Raw genomic sequence first — 18,841 nt, 5'->3', positions numbered from 1 at the left:
CCTGCTTTTTTAATAATGCATTGAACTTTCACTGTTTCTTTATTTGTCTGCAGAAATTCTTGTGTTTCTCTCCCTCTCTGCTGCTTTTGTATCATGCTTAATGAGGATTTTTGCATGTTAAAGGTTAAGAACAAAATGTACCTTCGCCTGCAGAGTGTGGTGAGAGGCTCCTTTGAGTGCACAGATGCTGTTAGAGCTGTCCTGCAGCACTGAGGGGAGCCTTACCCACCCAGGGGGCTCTTTGCTTCTGACTTAAGTACTTTATGTCCTTTATTCTTGCTTTCTTAGGGAGGTGGCAGAATACTGTCCTTCATGGTAATGCATTTGTAGGAAGGGTGTCCTTCAATCCTTTTCATTCATTTATGTCTCTCCAAGGAGGTTCTTTGTCTGGTCTGTGTCTGGTGACGCTGTGGCCACACTCCATATGTCCCTCGTGTTCATTTAAGGGATGCTGATCTGGCATCCCTCCGTTGGGATGGAGGCTGTTGGAGGCAGGGGTGGGCATCCCCTGCTTCTTGCTCTATCACTTTCCAGAGCTGTAAAACCTGTATGCCATCCTGTCCACTGTGCTAAAAAGAGCATGTCAGGAAGAGAAGATTGCAAAAATAATTGTCCAAAAGCAATTCCAGACATGTTAAGACACCCCAGGTCACTCCAGCAGCAGCTCATGGCCTGCCTCTTCCAGCTGCTTGTCAGGAGATTTTGAAACTTTTCCTGTTTTCATTGTCCTTCCTTTCACAAGGAAGTGCTTTTTGTGGGGGCAAGGCACATTTAATAGGGCACTACCAAATTGTTGTTTACAATAACCCTATAGTGCTCTGTAAAATAAAGGAGCTGGAGTGCAGCAGCACTCCCAGGGTGCCCAGTCGAGCAGCAGCAGGTGGAGGAGCTGGCTCAGGGTGAGCCTGGCACAGAGATCTGCCATCCCTCCGTTGGGCTGGAGGCTGCTGGAGGCAGGGATGAGCATTCCCAGCCCTTTCCAGAGCTGACTTTGGGAACTTTAATTTTTTTGGAACTCTGAGGCCCAAAGCTGTCATGAGCAAAGGCAGCTCAGATGAGCTGCTCTCCAGAGCTGGTGCTGCTTTGCCGTGCTCTCCTCTGAGCTGGGCAGGACACGTGGAAACCCGATGTTGTGCGTGGAAAGGGCAGTTGTGCAGATTTTCAGGGAGGTCCTTTCCCCATCTCCAGAGAGGGCCGAGGCTGTTTGTGTGAAATGACCGGGAGTTGATACCCAAGGAGAGATTCAGGCTCCACTTCTCAGTACCCAAGATCCACGTGAGCCATTTTCAGCGGCTGTTGTGTTTGTTCCTCTCGAGCTCTTCTTCTCATGGCTAAAATGATGGAGCTCTAGCAGTTTGCTGCTCTTTGTGTTATTGCTGATCACTGGGGGAGAACAGTGGCTGGTGGGGACTAGGCAGGGACCAAGGTGCAAATGCAGGCACCTCGTGTCAGGTATGTGCATGAGCTGTGGGGAGGAAGGAAGCACACCCCAGAGATGGGGGCGAATCATCCATGTCACTTGGGGGCATGACAGGGAGCTCTCTCTGCTCCTCTGAAGGGCCTGTAAAGCAGGCAGTGTTGAAGGATCCATTAGCTGGCTCCTTTCCCTCACACAAATGCTCTATTTCTTGTCTCAGCCATAGACTGGAAAGATGGTAAGAAGCACAAGTACAGCCGCCCGTCAGAGTCTCCCTCCCAGTACCAAGGTAAGAGAGCTCCCTTCTCCCCCTTCCTTCCTCCCCCTTCTTCTTCCCCACTCCTTCCTTCCCCCTTCTTTCTCTCCCCCAGCTCACATGGGCTGTGTGTACTCAGCCTTTGGGGTGTTGGGGGCTCCACTGCAGTTTCCCTGTGCTCCACGTCCTGCTTCATTTGCAGATGGCAGAGGATGGGCTGTTTTTCAGTGGCCACACTGACCTGAAATGGAGCTTCCTGTGAAATGCAGCGCTCCTGGTGACCCAGCACGTCAACCCTGCACCCACTGCATGCCAGGGCCATGGCCCAGGGGGGCTACAGGGGGGCTGGGGTGCACCGGGCTGCTCAACAAGCGCGTGGTGCAGCAGTGAGGATCAGGGGTCACCTCTCTGCAAGAACCTCTGTGCAGCCCATCACTGCCCAAAACTTCGGTGTACATCCTGGTAGAGTTGGGGCCTGGAGAAGAGAAGGCTCCAGAGAGAACTTGGGGCCCTTTCCAGTGCCTAAAGGGGCTCCAAGAGAGCTGGAGAGGGACTTTGGACAGGGGCCTGGAGTGACAGGACAAGGGGCAATGGCTTCCCACTGCCAGGGACAGGGTTGGATGGCATACTGGGGAGAAACTCTTGGCTGTGAGGGTGGGGAGGCCCTGGCACAGATTGCCCAGGCCCATCCCTGGAAGTGTCCAAGGCCAGGTTGGACGGGGCTTGGAGCAACCTGGGCTAGTGGAAGGTGTCCCTGGCCATGGCAGGGGGTGGAATGAGATGAGCTCTAAGGTCCCTTCCAACCCAAACCTGTCTACAATTCTGTGATTCTATACAGTGAGGGGGTGAAAGTGCAGCATCTTTCTGGCATGGCTGGAAGGATTTCTGTTCAAAGCTAACACTCCTCCTCTGAGGAGGAGCAGAGCAGACCAGACAGTCCTGGTGGTTGAAACCTCTTAGTTTTGACTCGCACGTTCTCACATTTTGCTGAGCAGGACAGGGAGTGATGGGGCTCCTGTTGTGGGCTGTAGCTGTTCCCAGTGGAGCATGTGCAGGCGGATTGATGGCTGGGCAGAGTGCCTGGGAATGGAACGGTGGGACAGGCAGGAACCGTGCGGAGCCGGTGGCAGAGCTGAGCCCCAGGAGCCACAGTCAGACATCAGGGACAGCTCCCGTGGCCCGGGATCTGCAGCCCAGACGATGCTCTGCTCCTTTTCATACTGGTCTGCTTTCATGTGCTGCCTTGCTGCTCCTTAGCAGACACACATATGGGCTGCAGACTTTAATGGGATGCCTTGATCTGAGCAGGGCACGTTCTCCTTCACAGATGTGACCTGAAACGCACATGTATTGTTTCAGTTGGATTGATGACCCCTCGGGAGCCGAAATGCTAATGGAGCCCAAACCAGACTTCAGTTAAAGATATAAACAGAAACTCCATCTTCATTTAAATTCTGGGCAAAGGTTCAACATTAAATGCAACATGAAGTGAATCCAGACATGAGGGTGCAGGGCTGCATTGTTCACAACTACTGGAGTTTGACCCCTTGGGTGTGCGGAGTGTTTTGTTTGGAGTAAACATTTTTGAAGGTTAAGACATCAGAGCCCAAATGTGACTCTCTGCCTGCAAAGTAATATCTCCTTTCAGCATGAACACACGGCAGGGAGCTTTCCCAAGGCAAGCACAAGTGACAGACCATCACCCCAGTGGCATTTCCAGGGCTGAGTCCTAGGGAGTCACTCAGGTTCACAGTCCTTGGCTTTTATTTGGCTCACAGATGTTATTGCAAAAATGGGGTGTTTCTCATTAAGTGTTTTTCTCCCATTTCTTCCTGTGAAAAAGATCTGATGAGTTGCAGAGAGGGACTCTGGACAAGGACCTGATGCCAGGACAAAGGGGAATGGCTTCCCACTGCCAGAGGGCAGGGTTAGATGATATTAAGTTAGATGATATTAGATGATATTAGGGTGAAATTCTTCCCTGTGAGGGTGGGGAGGCCCTGGCAGAGGTTGTCCAGAGAAGCTGTGGCTGCCCCAGCCCTGGGAATGTCCAAGGCCAGGTTGGATGGGGCTTGGAGCAACCTGGGCTAGTGGAAGGTGTCCCTGGCCATGGCAGGGGGTGGAATGAGATGGGCTTTAAGGTTCCTTTCAGCCCAAACCATTTTATCATGTGATTCTGTGTGTGTTATCTGGAGGAACAGTCCTTTCCAATGGGGATCCTTCCAGTGGTGTGTTCTGCAAGGCAAGGGAGGGAACATGAAAGAGCAGGCAGAGACCAGATGAAATAGAGGGTGATTTCAGGGCTGGTAGGAGAATTTGTATGTGGTACTGGAAGCCAGCAGCAGTGGAGCAAGCATTCCCCTTTGCTTTTCAGGGCTACAGAGGATTTCATTCCCTACAGTCAGCTCTGGCCTTGGACACTCCTGCTCCATCACCAATAAAAAGGACTGGCTGATGTTTCTTCAGGAAGCAAAGTGATTCATAGGCAAGTGGGGAAAAGCCATCAGTTTTTTTTTGACCAACCCTCGGGAACCAGGGTTACATGCCTAGGCCAGATCAGAAACAAGCATCTTGCAGACTAAAATGTCCTGTCCCTCCACAGTAAGGCATCCAATTTATCAATATGGATAAGAATATTGAGAGAATATAAAATATGAGACAGTTGGTCAGTGCTAAGGAGAAAGCCAGGCAACACACTGTCAGTTTTTCCCTCTGGCCTTGCACCTCCATCCCCAGGGAGTCTGTGGAATGGCAGCAGCAGCACAGGCAGCTGTGGTGTCCTGGCTGACAGCACAGCTGGTGTGGAGCTCCAGGGGAGACCTGTCTGGGGCTGGGTGTGGAAAGTGAGTGGGGATCAGTGTGGTGAGCAGGATTTGGGTACAGGGGAGCTGAGGTTGAGCGGGTCGGGTGTGATGTGTCCCTTTTCAGCCACATACCCTTCCTCGAAGACAGAGCTCAGGGCTTGTGTTCTGCTCCCCTGTTAACAAACCCTCAATGCATCCTGCTTTTTCTGTTTTATTGGCAACCAACGCTTTGTTGTAAAAAAAACCCCACCTTTAGCGTTATGCCATTTTTGTCTGATTCTTCCTGCAGTCCTTAGGTTGAAGCTGATTGTATTTGGTTAAGTTTAAGTGTACTTTGAAAGTCCTGCTTGAAAATATTATATTGTGGTGCTATTACTGAATTCATTTAAACCCATTCCCTACATTCTGTGCAGGATCTCCTCTCATGCTAAGGGAGTGATGACAGCCTCCAGTCTGCAGTTTTTATCCTGGTTTGAGAGTAATCCTGAAAAAGAAGTGCAGGCTCTACCTGTGCTAGTTGGGCCATCTGTGCAGGGGAATGGCCAGTAGTGAACAGAGGGGGAGGGAGGGAAGGCTGAATGCTGCTGTATCAGCTCAGTCTTTTTTTAGAAGTATTTCTGCTGCTCCTGTTTTTCTGTGCAAAATAAATCACCAGAAACACGAGTCGTAAGACTCAGAGAATCACAGAATATCCTCAGTTGGAAGGGACCCACAAAGATCATCCATCCAACTCCTGCCCTGCACAGACATCCCAATAATCCCACCCTGGCCATCAGAGCATTGTCCAAACCCTCCTGGAGCTCTGGCAGCCTTGGGGCTGTGCCCACTGCCCTGGGGAGCCTGGGCAGTGCCCAACCAGCCTCTGGGGGAAGAACCTTTGCCTGAGATCCAACCTGAGCCTGCCCTGGCACAGCTCCAGCATTTCCTCAGGTCCTAAAGAACTTGCAGTTCTAGTGTCGTGTGTGTCTTCATATGGTGGTTGAGTCCCAACGGGCTCTAGAATTAATCTCAAATAAGTTCCATGTCCAAACACTACTTTTGGAGGCCCACAGCTGTCTCAGGAGTTCCCTGCTCCCACTGGGATTGTGCAGGGTGGATCCCAGCTCTGGGGTGAGCTGCTGTGGGAAGCAGGAGGGCCTTGCTTGGTGTGGAGGGAGTGAAAAGTGGAAAGATTAAAATGGATTGAAACCAGCTGAGGAGAGGGGAGGGTTCGGTGGGGTTTTTTTTTTTCTTAAAAATTGTCAAGCACAGCTGATCCTGCTCAAGCTGCTGGATTGGGGCCCGGTGCTGTCACCTGGGCATCCCCTGTGCTGCAGGGCCTCTAAAGGGCTACCCTGGTCCAACCAGAGTTAAGGGGTGGGATGCATAAGGCATTTCTAGGCCAGGAGTGCCTGGCTTTGCTTTGCCTCCACTTTATTCATACAGTGAGTTTCATTGACATAACTGAGTGTAAAATTGTATCTTCAATTAAACCAAAAGATTTTTGGTTTTATGAGAACATCATTGCAGTAACTCACTAAGTTTCTTCATTCACCCAATGTGAGGCTGTGGCTGAAAGGAAAATATGTGCCAGTGGATGGAACGGAGTACTCTGGGGCATGGAGAGCTGCTGTCAGTCTGTAAACAGCAATATTCAGCCAGTGTGGCAATTAAACTGTATTTTTTCTGTTCATTTTCCCTATATTTAACAGTGTGCTAGTCATCTGCATGGGAGGTGGCAAGAAAGCAGTGTTCCTTGTATTTATTTGGAGCTCATAGATGATGAAGGCTTCTCTGTGCCCACAAAGCGGCTCTGAAGCAATGTGTGCTGACCTTACTGCCTGATTTTTCAGAGGTGTGGTATGTGCTGCAGTAGCTGAAGTGGCTCTTAATGTAGCTTTTGTTTTGAAAATAGGCTGATTAAGAACTTGCCGTGACTTGGGGAAGTGGTAGCTGACTTTAATTGTGCTGCCACCAGTGCTCTTGAAATGCCTTGCAAACAGTGGCCTCCTGGGAGCCCTTGGGATGAATACAAGAGAATGTCAGCCTGGAAGGATCCTTTCCCAGCTGCTCAGTTTAAATGGCAAAAGTCATGATTTGCTCAGATCACAAGAGCTTTTAATTCCTCACTTAATAACAGGTTTCCTTGGGTGGCATATTGCTGTCACCCTTCCTGCTAGACGTGTGGAAGGGGCAGGCAGGAGGAAATGTGCTGCACTCGGTGGAAGGGGACTTGTGTTGGGTGTGAGTGAGGTGCTGAGTTCAGTCAGTCGCTGTTTGGAGGATCCCTGCTCCCATCCTGCCCGTGCTGTGGACTCCCTGGCCACTTCAGGGAGTTGTTTGCTGGCCTGTACTGATTGCTGGGGTTGGGCTGATCCCTGCTCTGAGCTGCCGGGTGGGCTGTGTGTGCTGGACCAGGGGGACCGTGTAGTCACTACAGAGCAGGTTCCAGTTGATTTAGAATCATGGAATTACAGAATGGCTTAGGTTGGAAGGGACCTTACAGATCATCTTGTTCCAGCCCCCAGGTTGGGCTGCTTGTAGCCCACGGTGACTGTTCATAAGCCTCAGACTGAGTGATGTGTTTAATTAATAGTTTTCAAGGGACAGTTGTCTGGAAGACCCTGCAAATTCCCATCTGTGCTGGGTGTCTTCCATTAGGCTGTAGGTTGTTACCCTGGCTCTGTGCAGCCGCTTCTCGGCAGCACAGAGGCAGGAAGATGCCGAAGGCAGCGCTGGGCTTTGTTCTGCCTGTCACTTGCAGTTGTAAATCTTCTGTGCTCACAAACATCAGAGATTCCTGATGAAAACATGTTGCCTGTGAGCACCTCCTCTGTGAGAAGTGCAGAACTACCGGCGTCAGGAGTCCAGCCAGCTCTTTTTCTGAGAAATCTGCTCATCAATTTCTGTTTGATTCCTTTTGTTTTTACTTCTCAGGTCACTTCACCTGGGAGAAATACCTGAAAGAGACATGTGCCATTCCAGCTCCTGCCCATTGCTTCAAGCAGGTAAGGGTGAAAACAAGAAAGGTCAAGGGTGATGGTCCACTGGGGACCCCCGAATTCTGTGCCTGGGATAGGCCCCTGGTTTGGCGAGGAAAATGCTTAAGGATATTGGAGACTTAACAGAAATCCAAGTGGGCTGAAGCAAAGATTAAAGAGATACATTTAGAGTAGAACAGAAGATTTTACTCTTGATGTGCACAATGGGAGCATGAGTGTGCTTTTACTCTGCTGAGCAGAGGCCCTTGGAGAAAGCGTCCTGAGTAGGCTGGGGTCCAGCTTTTGGTGGATCCTGCCCAGTAAGGAGATTTTGTGCAGAATTCACCCATCTTTGTGAATGGAATAGCAGGCCTCTGGGCAGCAGGCAGTGAGCACAGAGGTAGTTTTGCTGAGTACAGGGTTTGCAGGATAAATTGCCGTGGGACATGGGTCTGGGTGGAGGGGAGTAGCACAGGGAGGGGTTTATTTGGGTCTGGGGTTGGCTGGATGAGTCTTCCAAGAACAGGTGCAGCCCTACCTGTGCTGAGCACTGGTAGGGATGCACCTCAGATTCTGGGTTCTGTTTTGGACCCCTCACTACAAGGAAGACATTGAGAGGCTGATCCATGTCCGGGGAAGGGAATGGAACTGGTAAGGGTCTGCAGCACAAGGAACAGCTGAGGGAGCTGGGAGGCTCAGCCTGGAGAAAAGGAGGCTCAGGGGGGACCTTCTCACTCTCTGTAACAGGAGGGTGGGGCTATGTGGGGGTCGAGCTCTGCTTCCAGGGAACAAGGGACAGGACAAGAGGAAATGGCCTCAAGTTGTGCCAGTGGAGGTTTAGGTTGGATATCAGGAAAATTTCTTCACTGAAAGGGTGGTCAGGCTGTGGAACAGGCTGCCCAGGGCAGTGGTGGAGTCACCATCTCTGGAGCAGTTCAGAAAACGTGTAGGTGTGGTGCTTGAGGACGTGGGTTAGTGGTGGACTTGGCAGTGCTGTGGGAATGGTTGGACTCAATGATCTTAGAGGTCTTTTCCAACCTCAGTGATGCTGTGATTCCAAGAGAACAGGCTCAGTGTAGTTGCTGAGCTGGTGCAGTGTGGAAGGACAGTGCTGTGTGTCACAGAGCTGCCAGGGCTCACTGACCCTTCTGTGGTGCTGTTCCTGTGCTGTGCCCGGGGGACGCCTCAGTCCTGGCTGGGCCCCGTTCTTATGCCCGTAGTGCTTAAGCTTTTTGCCTGAGCGGGTGCTTGTGTTGGCAGTCCTGGCTCTGACCAGCTCCCCGTTCCTCTCCTTGCAGTCATACACTCCTCCTGCCAACGAGTTCAAGATCAGTATGAAGCTGGAGGCCCAGGACCCCCGGAACACCACGTCCACGTGCATCGCCACCGTGGTGGGGCTGACGGGCGCGCGCCTGCGCCTGCGCCTCGACGGCAGCGACAACAAGAACGACTTCTGGCGCCTGGTGGACTCTGCTGAGATCCAGCCCATTGGCAACTGTGAGAAGAATGGAGGGATGCTGCAGCCTCCTCTGGGTGAGCTGGAGTTCAGCTGTCCAACCAGGGTTATGCTGACTATGGGCAAAACCGGGGGATTCTATAGATCTGTGCTTGGGACAGAGGCCCATGGCCTGCCCCTGCCTACACTGGGAGATAGGGTATAGAAACAGATGTTTCCCAGACCGGGCCTGTATTTCCCTGTGGACACCGTGACGTGGATGGGGGGATGCTTTAGGGTGTAGATGAAAGAGGTCTCTGCACCAAGGTGAGCTGCTTGCCCTCGTTGCAGCTCAAGCTCAGGATTGTTGCCCTGGGTAGCTGTGGCTGCCCCATCCCTGGAAGTGTTCAAGGCCAGGTTGTACAGGGCTTGGAGCAACCTGGGCTAGTGGAAGGTGTCCCTGTCTGTGGCAGGGGGGTGGAACTTGATGATCCTTTAAGGTCCCTTCCAACCCAAACTGTCCTGTGACTCAGAAGCAGGTTACGTGCACAGGAGGCATAACATGTGAAAAGGTTTCCAGTGATTTCAGTCCTGTCTCATGTGAAGGGACACTTGCAGTAGTTCCCGCTTATTTATTTAATTTTTCTTGGCTACAGCTTTATAAATAGACAGGATAGTCCAACAGTTCTTCCAGTCTAGTCTTCAGTTAAACACCCAACTCTTTCCTTTTTTTTTGACACTAACCAAATGATGAGCTGATTTGCTGATTCTTTCCTGATAATCAGCAAGATTAACCTGCTTTTGCATTCTGCTGCCCATTAGTTTTAGTATCTTCGTAAATCTCTCTCAATTAGCACATCCCCAAATAATATTTTCAAGGCCAGGTTGGACAGGGCTTGGAGCAATCTGGTCTAATGGAAGGTGTCTCTGCCCATGGCAGGGGGTGGAATGAGATGAGCTTTAAGGTCCCTTCCAACCCAAACCGTTCTGTGATTTACTAACACTAGAGCTACCATTTTCTCTGTTACTTTCATGCCTGCTGCTGTCCATCTCTTAGAAATTTCAGTCCCTGGTGCAGATTCCAGCTCTGGTGTCCTGCCCCAACAGCTGTGGATACGTCTCCTGGCTGGCAGCTGTGGGTTGCTCCTGTACCTTGCCTGGAATTTGCCAGCAGATGGCATCAAGTTTAAGGAGCTGCAGATAAAACTCACTCCTGGTTGTACTGGAGGTGAGGGACAAGCTCTGGGACAGGTCTGGGAGCTCTGATCTGTGTCACCTGCTTAACCTCACACCAGAGAAGAGGGCAACTTTAGATTAGATACTGGGGAGAAATTCTTCCCTGTGAGGGTGGTGAGGCCCTGGCACAGGTTGCCCAGAGAAGCTGTGGCTGCCCCAGCCCTGGAAGTGTCCAAGGCCAGGTTGGACGGGGCTTGGAGCAACCTGGGGTGGTGGAAGGTGTCCCTGCCCATGGCAGGGGGTGGAATGGGATGATCTTGCACCAAGCATAATGATGGGTAACAGAGCTGGTGCTGCTGTTGTCCTTCCTGCCTGCAGAGTGCAAGAGCTGAGAAAATCCAGCAAGGGTTTCCTGTGTTCCCTGTAGTGTTTTCCATGTGCACACATCTGCTGCTGCTCCCTCTTTACATAGATAATTCCAGTGACAGCAGCCAGGGAACGGCTGGAGCTGTGTCAGGGCAGGCTCAGGTTGGATCTCAGGCAAAGGTTCTTCCCCCAGAGGCTGGTTGGGCACTGCCCAGGCTCCCCAGGGCAGTGGGTACAGCCCCAAGGCTGCCAGAGCTCCAGGAGGGTTTGGACAATGCTCTGATGGCCAGGGTGGGATTGTTGGGGTGTCTGTGCAGGGCCAGGAGCTGAACTGGATGATCCTTTTGGGTCCCTTCCAACTGAGGATATTCTGTGATTCACACAAAAGGTTATCCCCTCTGGCAGCTGAGCTCTCCCATCTCCTGAGCTCGTGGCTGTCTGGGTTAGTGTCCAAGCTGATGAGACTGTTGAGGGCTGCAGAGGGGCTGTGCTGAGCCCTCCAACCCTGGCAAAGCTTTGCCATGTTGCTCATCATGGGCTATTCTCGGTCCAGGTCCAGTCCCAGGGTTACCCTCAAAACCCCACAAACACAGACCAAACACCGTTGAACAGCAGAAACTGCCTGTGCAGGAAGATGCACAGTTAGCAAAGAGGATGCTTTGTGATATTCAGGGCCTCCTGTCAGTTGTGGAGTTGTACTCAGTGCTGCAGACTCAGAGCTTGTGAAATTGTGGGTTTTTTTATTCCCATAAGCCCCTTCTTGTTGTTTCTCTACTTTTTTAACAGAAGGTGTTGAGCCAAAACCTGCCAAGGGTTAAATCTGTTTCCCAGCCAAGTCACAGCCTCTATTTCTTCAGGTTAGCTTGCTGTGCTGGTTTAAAAGTTAACCAGCAGGGGAAATGAACTCAACTCAAAAGAGAGATTATAAATCAGAATAACAATTTAATAAAATAATACAACAAGCACAGCCACACAGACAAACAATTGGTCTCAACCCACAAAACCCAAATGTACAGCCCAGCACACCGGGGCACAAACAAAGCGGTGCTCCCTGGGCCCCCTACCCCCTCTCCCCCCCGAGTCCAAAGCAAAGGGAGAGGGGAAAAACCTGCCGGTGGGAGAGCTGCTGCAGTCCGGCCAAAAGTGGTGATTGCAGTTCAGTTGAGAGTGGTGGTCTCAGTCTGGCTGAGAGTGGTGAGCTGCAGTCCTCCTCTGGATCCCACGAGTGGTGGAAAGGTTCCGAAACTCCAGATTTATATATTCTCCAGCTCAGGCGGGAATGTTCAGTCCCTCCCTCAGAGCGGGGAATTCCATAAAAGGATGCTCAGTCCTTCCCTGAAAGTAGGGAATTCCATAAAAGGGCATGAGGACAGGAACATCCCCCCACCTCGCAGGCCTCTACTGACAACAGTTTCTGGGAAATGGCATGGAAGGCTATAGAATACACAGTTTTGGGCTACACCCATCCAATGATGAATCGGTCCCAGCTGTTCTAACTAGGACACTTGCCTGCAGCTCACAGTAAAGGTAAAGGAGGCCACCCAGAAGGTGTGATTCCCTATTGAAGAAGAAATTCCATAGGCTGAGTGTGCACTTGCTGATTCATGTCTCCCCGTAGCAGGATCCTTGGAGCTGCCAGCACTGGCACAAAGTGCTCTGCCTGGATGTTCCATGGGCAGGCTTTTGTTATGATAAGTGAACTTTGCAGTCAGACAGCTGTTTCCAGATGTTTCTTTTCAACAACACAATACTTTGCATTGAGAGTATCTGGAAAAGGTCAAACCTGACTGCAGCATGAGGAGGAGGGTGGTGTGGAATCACAGTGGTGTGAATTCCCATCAGAGCAGGCATGTGCTGCCAGAGCCAGTGGCCCCCACAGCCTAAAAGTCTCCCTCTCTGCTTTCTTCTCCTCAGGCTTCCGGCTGAATGCCTCCTCCTGGCCCATGTTCCTTCTGAAGACTCTGAATGGAGCAGAGATGGCTCCTGTCCGGATTTTTCACAAGGTATTTTACTGTTTGTGCAGATCCTTCTGGCATGGCCCCCTCGCTACAGAGCACCCACTTAGAGCTGCTGATCCCAGAGGAGGTGACATTGCTTAGCTCTGCCTTGGTGCTGCTGCTCTAGGACAGGCCTGTGCCCTCTCCAGCAGTGTCAGGATGCAGCCAGAGCTGTGCTAAACAAGTGGCCTGGGCTTCAGTGTTCGGGCTTGAGACATGAGTCTGCTTTTCACCAGGGCTGCAGATGCTGCTCGAAGTGGGGAATGCAAGGTGGAGAAGTCAGCACCTCTCTGAAACTTTTTAATGTGCCAGAGCTTGCAAGTAGAGCAGATACTGCTGTGAGGAACAGTATGAGTTCATGGGTTGTGTTCTCACACCCTTAGTGCAGTCAGAGAGAGAAGCTGGCTAGAGATGTGTGGGATGGGATGGAGTGGGGTGGGATGGGATGGGACGGTTGATGAGGCTTTAGTGGATCTCAAGAGCAAGCCCCAGATAAGGGTGGATGGTGGATCTCTCATGTCTTGCAAAACTGAAGGTGGGGGGAGAATGATGGAGAAACACTGCCATATCTCAGGGTTTCCAGGTCTGAGATAATAAGGTGAGGGTATCCTCTGGAGGCTCTTTCTTTGGAGCTCTGTTTTCTGCCTGTGGTGCATGACAGAGCTGTTGTAGGGCACAGTGTTCATGTGGCACATCCTGGGTCTGGTCCAGCAGCCAGCTGAGGGCAGAGCAAGCCATAGTGGACTTTGTTCCCTCTTGGTTAAGGGCATGGGGCTGTGTAGCTCAGCCAGTGTGTTGTGGAGTGAACCTCACACCTGCTGGGGTTCAAATCCAGCCCACTAACTCCCTTCAGTGGAGGTTAGTTTGCTGATGAGGGTACAGCCCTGGTCTGGGGAGGCACTGGCATGTCCCCTTTGAGCACATATTCTACTTCTTCTTGTAGGAACCACCATCTCCATCCCAAAACTTCTTCAAGACAGGTATGAAGCTGGAGGCAGTGGACAGGAAGAACCCTCACTTCATCTGCCCGGCCACCATTGGGGAGGTGAGAGGTTCTGAGGTCCTCATAACATTTGATGGCTGGAGAGGTGCCTTCGATTACTGGTGCCGATATGATTCCCGGGACATCTTTCCCGTAGGCTGGTGCTCGCTGACTGGAGATAATCTGCAGCCCCCTGGTACAAAAGGTAAGGCCCACGTTGCTGCTTTGCTGTCTTCCTCCTCCACTCAGCTCTCTAAATGCAGCGCAACAGGCAGAGACTGGCAGCAAGGACACCTGGGTGCCCAGTCTGGCTTTCTTGTGCTGTTTCATGCATGGTAAAGGCACATGTGATCACACCCACAGCACTGGAGCAGCCTGGCTCGAGGTGCTGAGGAGCAGCTATCCATAAAGATGGGCAGGATGATGGCTCTGGGGAGGGACTGTGCTGTACAACACTGCTGAGGTCTGCTCTGCTCCAGGGATTTCCTTGGAGTCCTTCTTGTGTCTTTGAATCACATATTCCTGTGGAGTTTTTCTCGGGGAATTGGGATAATGAGAACTGTGGAGTTGCAGGAATGTGCCTGTTTGTACTTGGAACAGTTTCCCTGCTCTGCCTTGTGCTGCGAACGTGGGAAGAGCAGGTGTGGAGATGTACCTGCCTTGCTCACAGGGCTGTGACTGTGGGGCAGGAGTGGGACTGGGGGCCTTGCTGCCTTGACAAGGCTTGAGCAGTGACTGTTTGGACTCTGGGACGTGTCTCTGGCTTGCTCACATTGCAGTTGTGTTTAGGCCCAGGGGAGCTGTCACTGTGCCCGAGCACATCCCTCTGGTGTTTGCTGGCTGGCAAGCCCTGCGTGTGCCTGTCACTGAAATGAGGGGCAGGAGAGCTGAAGGATTGCTTAGGAAAGGCATTTCTCTGACGAGACTGTTCCTCTGGAAAACCCAGGGTCAGCTGGTGCTGTTCTGTGTCCCCTGGTGTGTCCCAGGGCTGTGCTCTGTGCTGCCAGGCCGGTGGCAGTGGATGGCCCAGGGTCATCTCCCATGGCCTGTGTGCAGGCCAAGCCAGGACTCCCTTGGGTGGGATGATTCCTATTTATCTTGTATTTCTGCATTTTGCCTTGATGTTCCCAGCCTCCCCCTCTCTTCCTGCTGGTTGTCTGTGTCCTGCCTGCTGCTGCCCTGAGGGCTCTGCAGAGCACTGGGGCCCTCCCAGCCAGTGCCTCACCCCTCTGGCAGTGCCCTGGGGTCAGGAGCCCTCACCTAACTTCTCCAGGGTGCTTCCCAGGTACTGCTCAAGTGGCTGAAGACATTTGTGCTGCCGGGAGCTTTCCTGGCAGCACACTGGGGGTGGAAGGTTTCAGGAGCACACCTTCACAGGAGAAGTGGGAACGTCCGTCTGTCCTGTGGCCACTGGCACAGGGAGCTCTGTTCCTGCCCAGCCTCCCCTTGCCAGGGGCTGAAGCTATGAGTGAGCAGAGCCCAGTTAATTATCCAGAACCAGCATCCTGTGGTGGGGTGATATGGTTTGAAGCTGGCTCCCTGCCAAATCTCCAAACCTTGCCACAAAAACTCCCCCCCGCCTCCTGAACCAAGGGAAAAGAAAAAAACCAAGAGAACCGAAACGAGAGAGAGACAGCTAAAGCAAGATATATATAAATATATTTACACTTACATTGCAGTTATATACAATTGAAATATATATACAATTTCAGAAGGAAAAGGGAAGGGGGAGGGGGAAGGAAAAAAGGAACAAAACCAAAATAAAATATACACCATCAATAGCCCAAGATCTGGCAACTAAAAGAATTAGCAAAATAATATCTTACTATTCTCCTTGGGACAGCAGCAAGTCGCGCTGGAACGACCACCAGCAACCTCCGTCTGCCAAGGTCAACAAGGCCTTACCAGGCCTCACTCCCCAACATGACAGACTCAACAGCAGGGAACCTGCACCTCCAAGCCGCTGGAAGGAAAGAGAGAAGGCCTCTCCTCCCTTCTTCTTATACCCCAGCTTACATAAAAATCATAGGGAATACCGGGTAAATCTGGGCACTTCCTTGGTTACAAACTGGTCACCAAGGAAGGCCTTGACTAAACTACCCTATGGGGTAACGTGGAGCCATCCTGGGAAGCACGTGCTTCCCCCTTGGCAGGTGGCAGGGACAGGTTCTCCCTTCCACATCAGCTCCATTGGCAATGACTCTGCAAGTACGTGAACAGTGGCCCCCGAAGTCACAGCTTCCCACTCTCAGGAAGAGGCAGCCCTCACTCTCAGGCAGATTTCTGCTCTCTTTCCCATTTTTTTGAACTCCTGAGACAAGAGCAGGTGTTGGCAGGGGTTGCCTGAGCCATGCAAAAATGCTATGGAGTTGAGATCAGCCTTGCCTGTGTGGTATTTTACTTCTTCCTCTGTGGCTGTCGCCTCCCTTTCCTGCCCAAGACTTTCTGACTTCCACTTTGTGGGATTAAACCACAAGAAAGGAATACTGGGAACTTTATTTTCTTTATGAAATTCCTCCCTTGTTTCCTCACTCCTCAGACCTGCTGTGGAGGAGAGTTGAGCATGGTCCTCCCAGGCCTGAGAGTGCTGCTCCAATAAACTTTCTTCCTGTGCCAGCCTGAAGCCTGGAGGACCATGCAGTGGAGTCAGGCAGTTTCCCTTTCCTGGTGGGAATTCCTCTGAAATGAGGGAGACCTGGAGAGACATGCAGGGCGTCAGTCGTGGTTATACCAGTCTCTGCTCACATACTGAACTGACTGTGTGAGGTCTTGTGGAAGTTGAGGAATCCTGTGAGGACTTAACTCCATGGAGACTGATGGCTTCCTGGGGCTGAGCAAAAAGAGGCCTCATGGAATGAGTTCATGTTCAAGGGAAGCAGAACTTCAAAGAGGGCAGGCTTGTTTACTTACTGTTGGTAACTTCATTCAGCTCTAATCTGTCTCTGCTGCTGGTTGCCAGTGGAGGTGGAGGAGTGCAGGGCTTCTCCCAGGCACAGCTTCTATCTGGCTCCAGGGGCTCCCACTCCCACCAGTGTTTGCTTAGCTGGGGTGGCTGGGCAGGGTGGGCAGGGTGCTGGTGGAGCTGGGGCTGGCCAGCCATGCCCAGGGGAGCTTTCCTGAGGGCACTCGAGTGTGTGTGAGGGGAGGAAAGGGAGGTCAGGTGGCAAGGAGGAGCAGCCTGGATGCCGGGTTGGTAATTCCACTGCTGCCTGCTGGCTGTGCAGCAGCCTGCTGGGAGAGCCTCTCCTGTCTGGATGCAGCACACCTTGGAGCTGGGGGTCCAACATAGCACATGACCCAGGGGAAATGCAGCTCTGGGGGTGCCTCCTCACGCGGTGGGTCCCGGTCATGTCTCCACGTCAGCCTCGGGCCAGGGTTGGGGGTCAGCTCTGCTGGGCTGCAGAGCCAGGTGGAATGTGGGAGAGCTCATCCTGTGCATCCTCAGCTTCTCCACGCCAGCCAAGCAGCCACTGGGGGGAGGCAGGTCCCAGTGGCCATCCCGAAAGGAGGGGCAGTTCTGTAGGTGTGCAGCAGACTTCCTCCGGCATCCCACTAACACCAGCAGGGCGTCCTGGGGTTGTCCACTGGCCAGGAATCCTCACTCCATTCCTCACATGTGGTGCACAGCATCTTACATGGCTTTTCATGCCTCTTACACACGTGCTTTTTTACCCTTAAACACATATCTGGGCTTTTAGGAATACGATGTGAGGTGGACTCTGTGTTAAGCTGCAGCTGGGGGCTGGAGCAGCCAGAGGGCAGGCTGGGCTGGCACAGTGACAGTGACAGCTGCTGCTCTTGCCTTGCTCTGGAGCTGCTCAGCACCTGGGAGGTCACTTTCAGAAATTACTTTTTTTTTACTGTTTCTGAAGAGCTGTTTGCGTGGTCATTCTTGCTGAGTCAGGCACTCGTCCTAGAGAAATACTGACTGAGAAATATTTATCACAGCACAAAGACATAAAGCAGCTGAATTAAGGTTCATGGGGCATTGAACCCCTTCAAACTTCCTGCAGAGAGTTTGGGCTTTCTGTTGCAGAGTTTTAGAATTAGGGCAAAGCAGAGAATGATGTTTCCCCATCTTTAGATATTGCACCACACAAAAGCAAGGCCAGAATACACTGTATGCACGTTACTAACAATGTGGCTTTTTGTCAACAGAAGGCCCTGAAGGTGTGTTGGGTGGGGAAGGAGTTACCCACCCCTACCAGGTCTGTGTGCTTTCACACTGTGACCCAGCTGCCATCACAGCAGGTACATACAGGAGGTGGCTGATGCTCCTCAAGCTCAGAGCTTCAAGGTTTAAATGTTGCGATGCACATAAAGAGTGCACGGGTCTGTGCACTGCAGCAGCGTTTGGTAGAACAGTGATCTGGGAGGAAAGCAGAGACTGAAGGAGTGTGTGTCAGGTGTGGTGGGTTGTCCCAGGGGGCAGCTGAGCCCCCTCAGGGAGATGGGGGAGAGAATCAGAAGGGTAAAGGGGTGAGAACTAGTGGGCTGAGGTACAGACAGTTTACCAGGGGAAACAAAAGCTGTAGGTGCAGGGCCAAACAGGCTCTCAGTCACTGCTCCCCACTGCAGGCAGGGGCTCAGCACCCCTGGGACAGGCATTGGGGACAACAAACCCCACCACTCCATCCCCCTTCCTCCTCCTTCCCCCAGCTTCACATGCTGAGCGTGGGGCCCTGTGCTCTGGGATATCCCTTGGGCAGTGGGGTCCCAGCTGTGCCCCCTCCCAGCTCCCTGTGCACCCCCAGCCTGGCACTGCCCATGAGACCAGAGCAGAGCTTGGCTCTGTGCAGGCCTGGCCCAGCAAAGCTGAGCCGTGGTGAGTTGTGAGCCCTGACACAGCAGTCCCCGAGCTGTTAGTGCAGAGAATTAACTCAGCCCAGCCAAACCCAGTGCTTTTGGAAAGCTTTTGCATGCATTTTACTTTTTCTAACCTTCCTGGTCCTTGAGGAGCCCGTGGGCTCTTAAACGGGACAGAAACTATCCTGCTCTCAGGTAAGTGGAGCATGGACTGGGGAAGCTGCTTTGGAAAGTCTCTCTCCATTATGAGCACTACAGAAAATCAATATTTAGGATCGACCTAAAGAATAAGGATTGTTGTTTAGTTACTTTAAATCATGGCTGGGGAGAGAGTGAGAGACTCACACAGAAATAGAGGTGCTGCTGCTGAGCTTCAGGGAAACAAAGAAGGAAATAACTGTGATAAAAATCAGTGAGAAGAAAGAAGAAAGAGATAAGAGGCTGGTTAATGATTGTAGTTTCTGGGGCCACCTGCCCTCAGCTGGGAGGTGGGATGATGAAAATCCCCCTCAGCCAAGGCATGGTCTTACAGAGAAATGTGTCTGCCTCTGTAATTCATGGGAAATGGGGGATTCACAACCCACCACAGAGTAGAGGAAAGTTCAGTTCTTTGTAGTCAGGGAAGCACACATTGGAAGAGGA

At 51.9% G+C, this 18,841-nt stretch overlaps 1 protein-coding gene across 2 annotated transcripts in view; it reads left to right on the top strand.

The window, feature by feature from the left end:
- SCMH1 (Scm polycomb group protein homolog 1) overlaps positions 1-18,841 on the top strand; it is a 71,258-nt gene that overhangs the window by 19,518 nt on the left and 32,899 nt on the right. For both annotated transcript variants that reach the window (XM_027666515.1, XM_027666514.1), the window contains exons 4-8: positions 1,638-1,706; positions 7,394-7,464; positions 8,736-8,970; positions 12,329-12,417; positions 13,355-13,598. In XM_027666515.1, coding sequence (XP_027522316.1) covers positions 1,638-1,706; positions 7,394-7,464; positions 8,736-8,970; positions 12,329-12,417; positions 13,355-13,598 — 708 coding nt within the window. The remainder of the gene's footprint in view (positions 1-1,637; positions 1,707-7,393; positions 7,465-8,735; positions 8,971-12,328; positions 12,418-13,354; positions 13,599-18,841) is intronic.

The sequence above is a fragment of the Corapipo altera genome, unplaced genomic scaffold (assembly GCF_003945725.1).
Source record: "Corapipo altera isolate COAL_440 unplaced genomic scaffold, ASM394572v1 92, whole genome shotgun sequence".
Classification (NCBI taxonomy): Eukaryota; Metazoa; Chordata; class Aves; order Passeriformes; family Pipridae; genus Corapipo; species Corapipo altera.
This window is presented reverse-complemented; position numbering and strand designations above follow the sequence as displayed.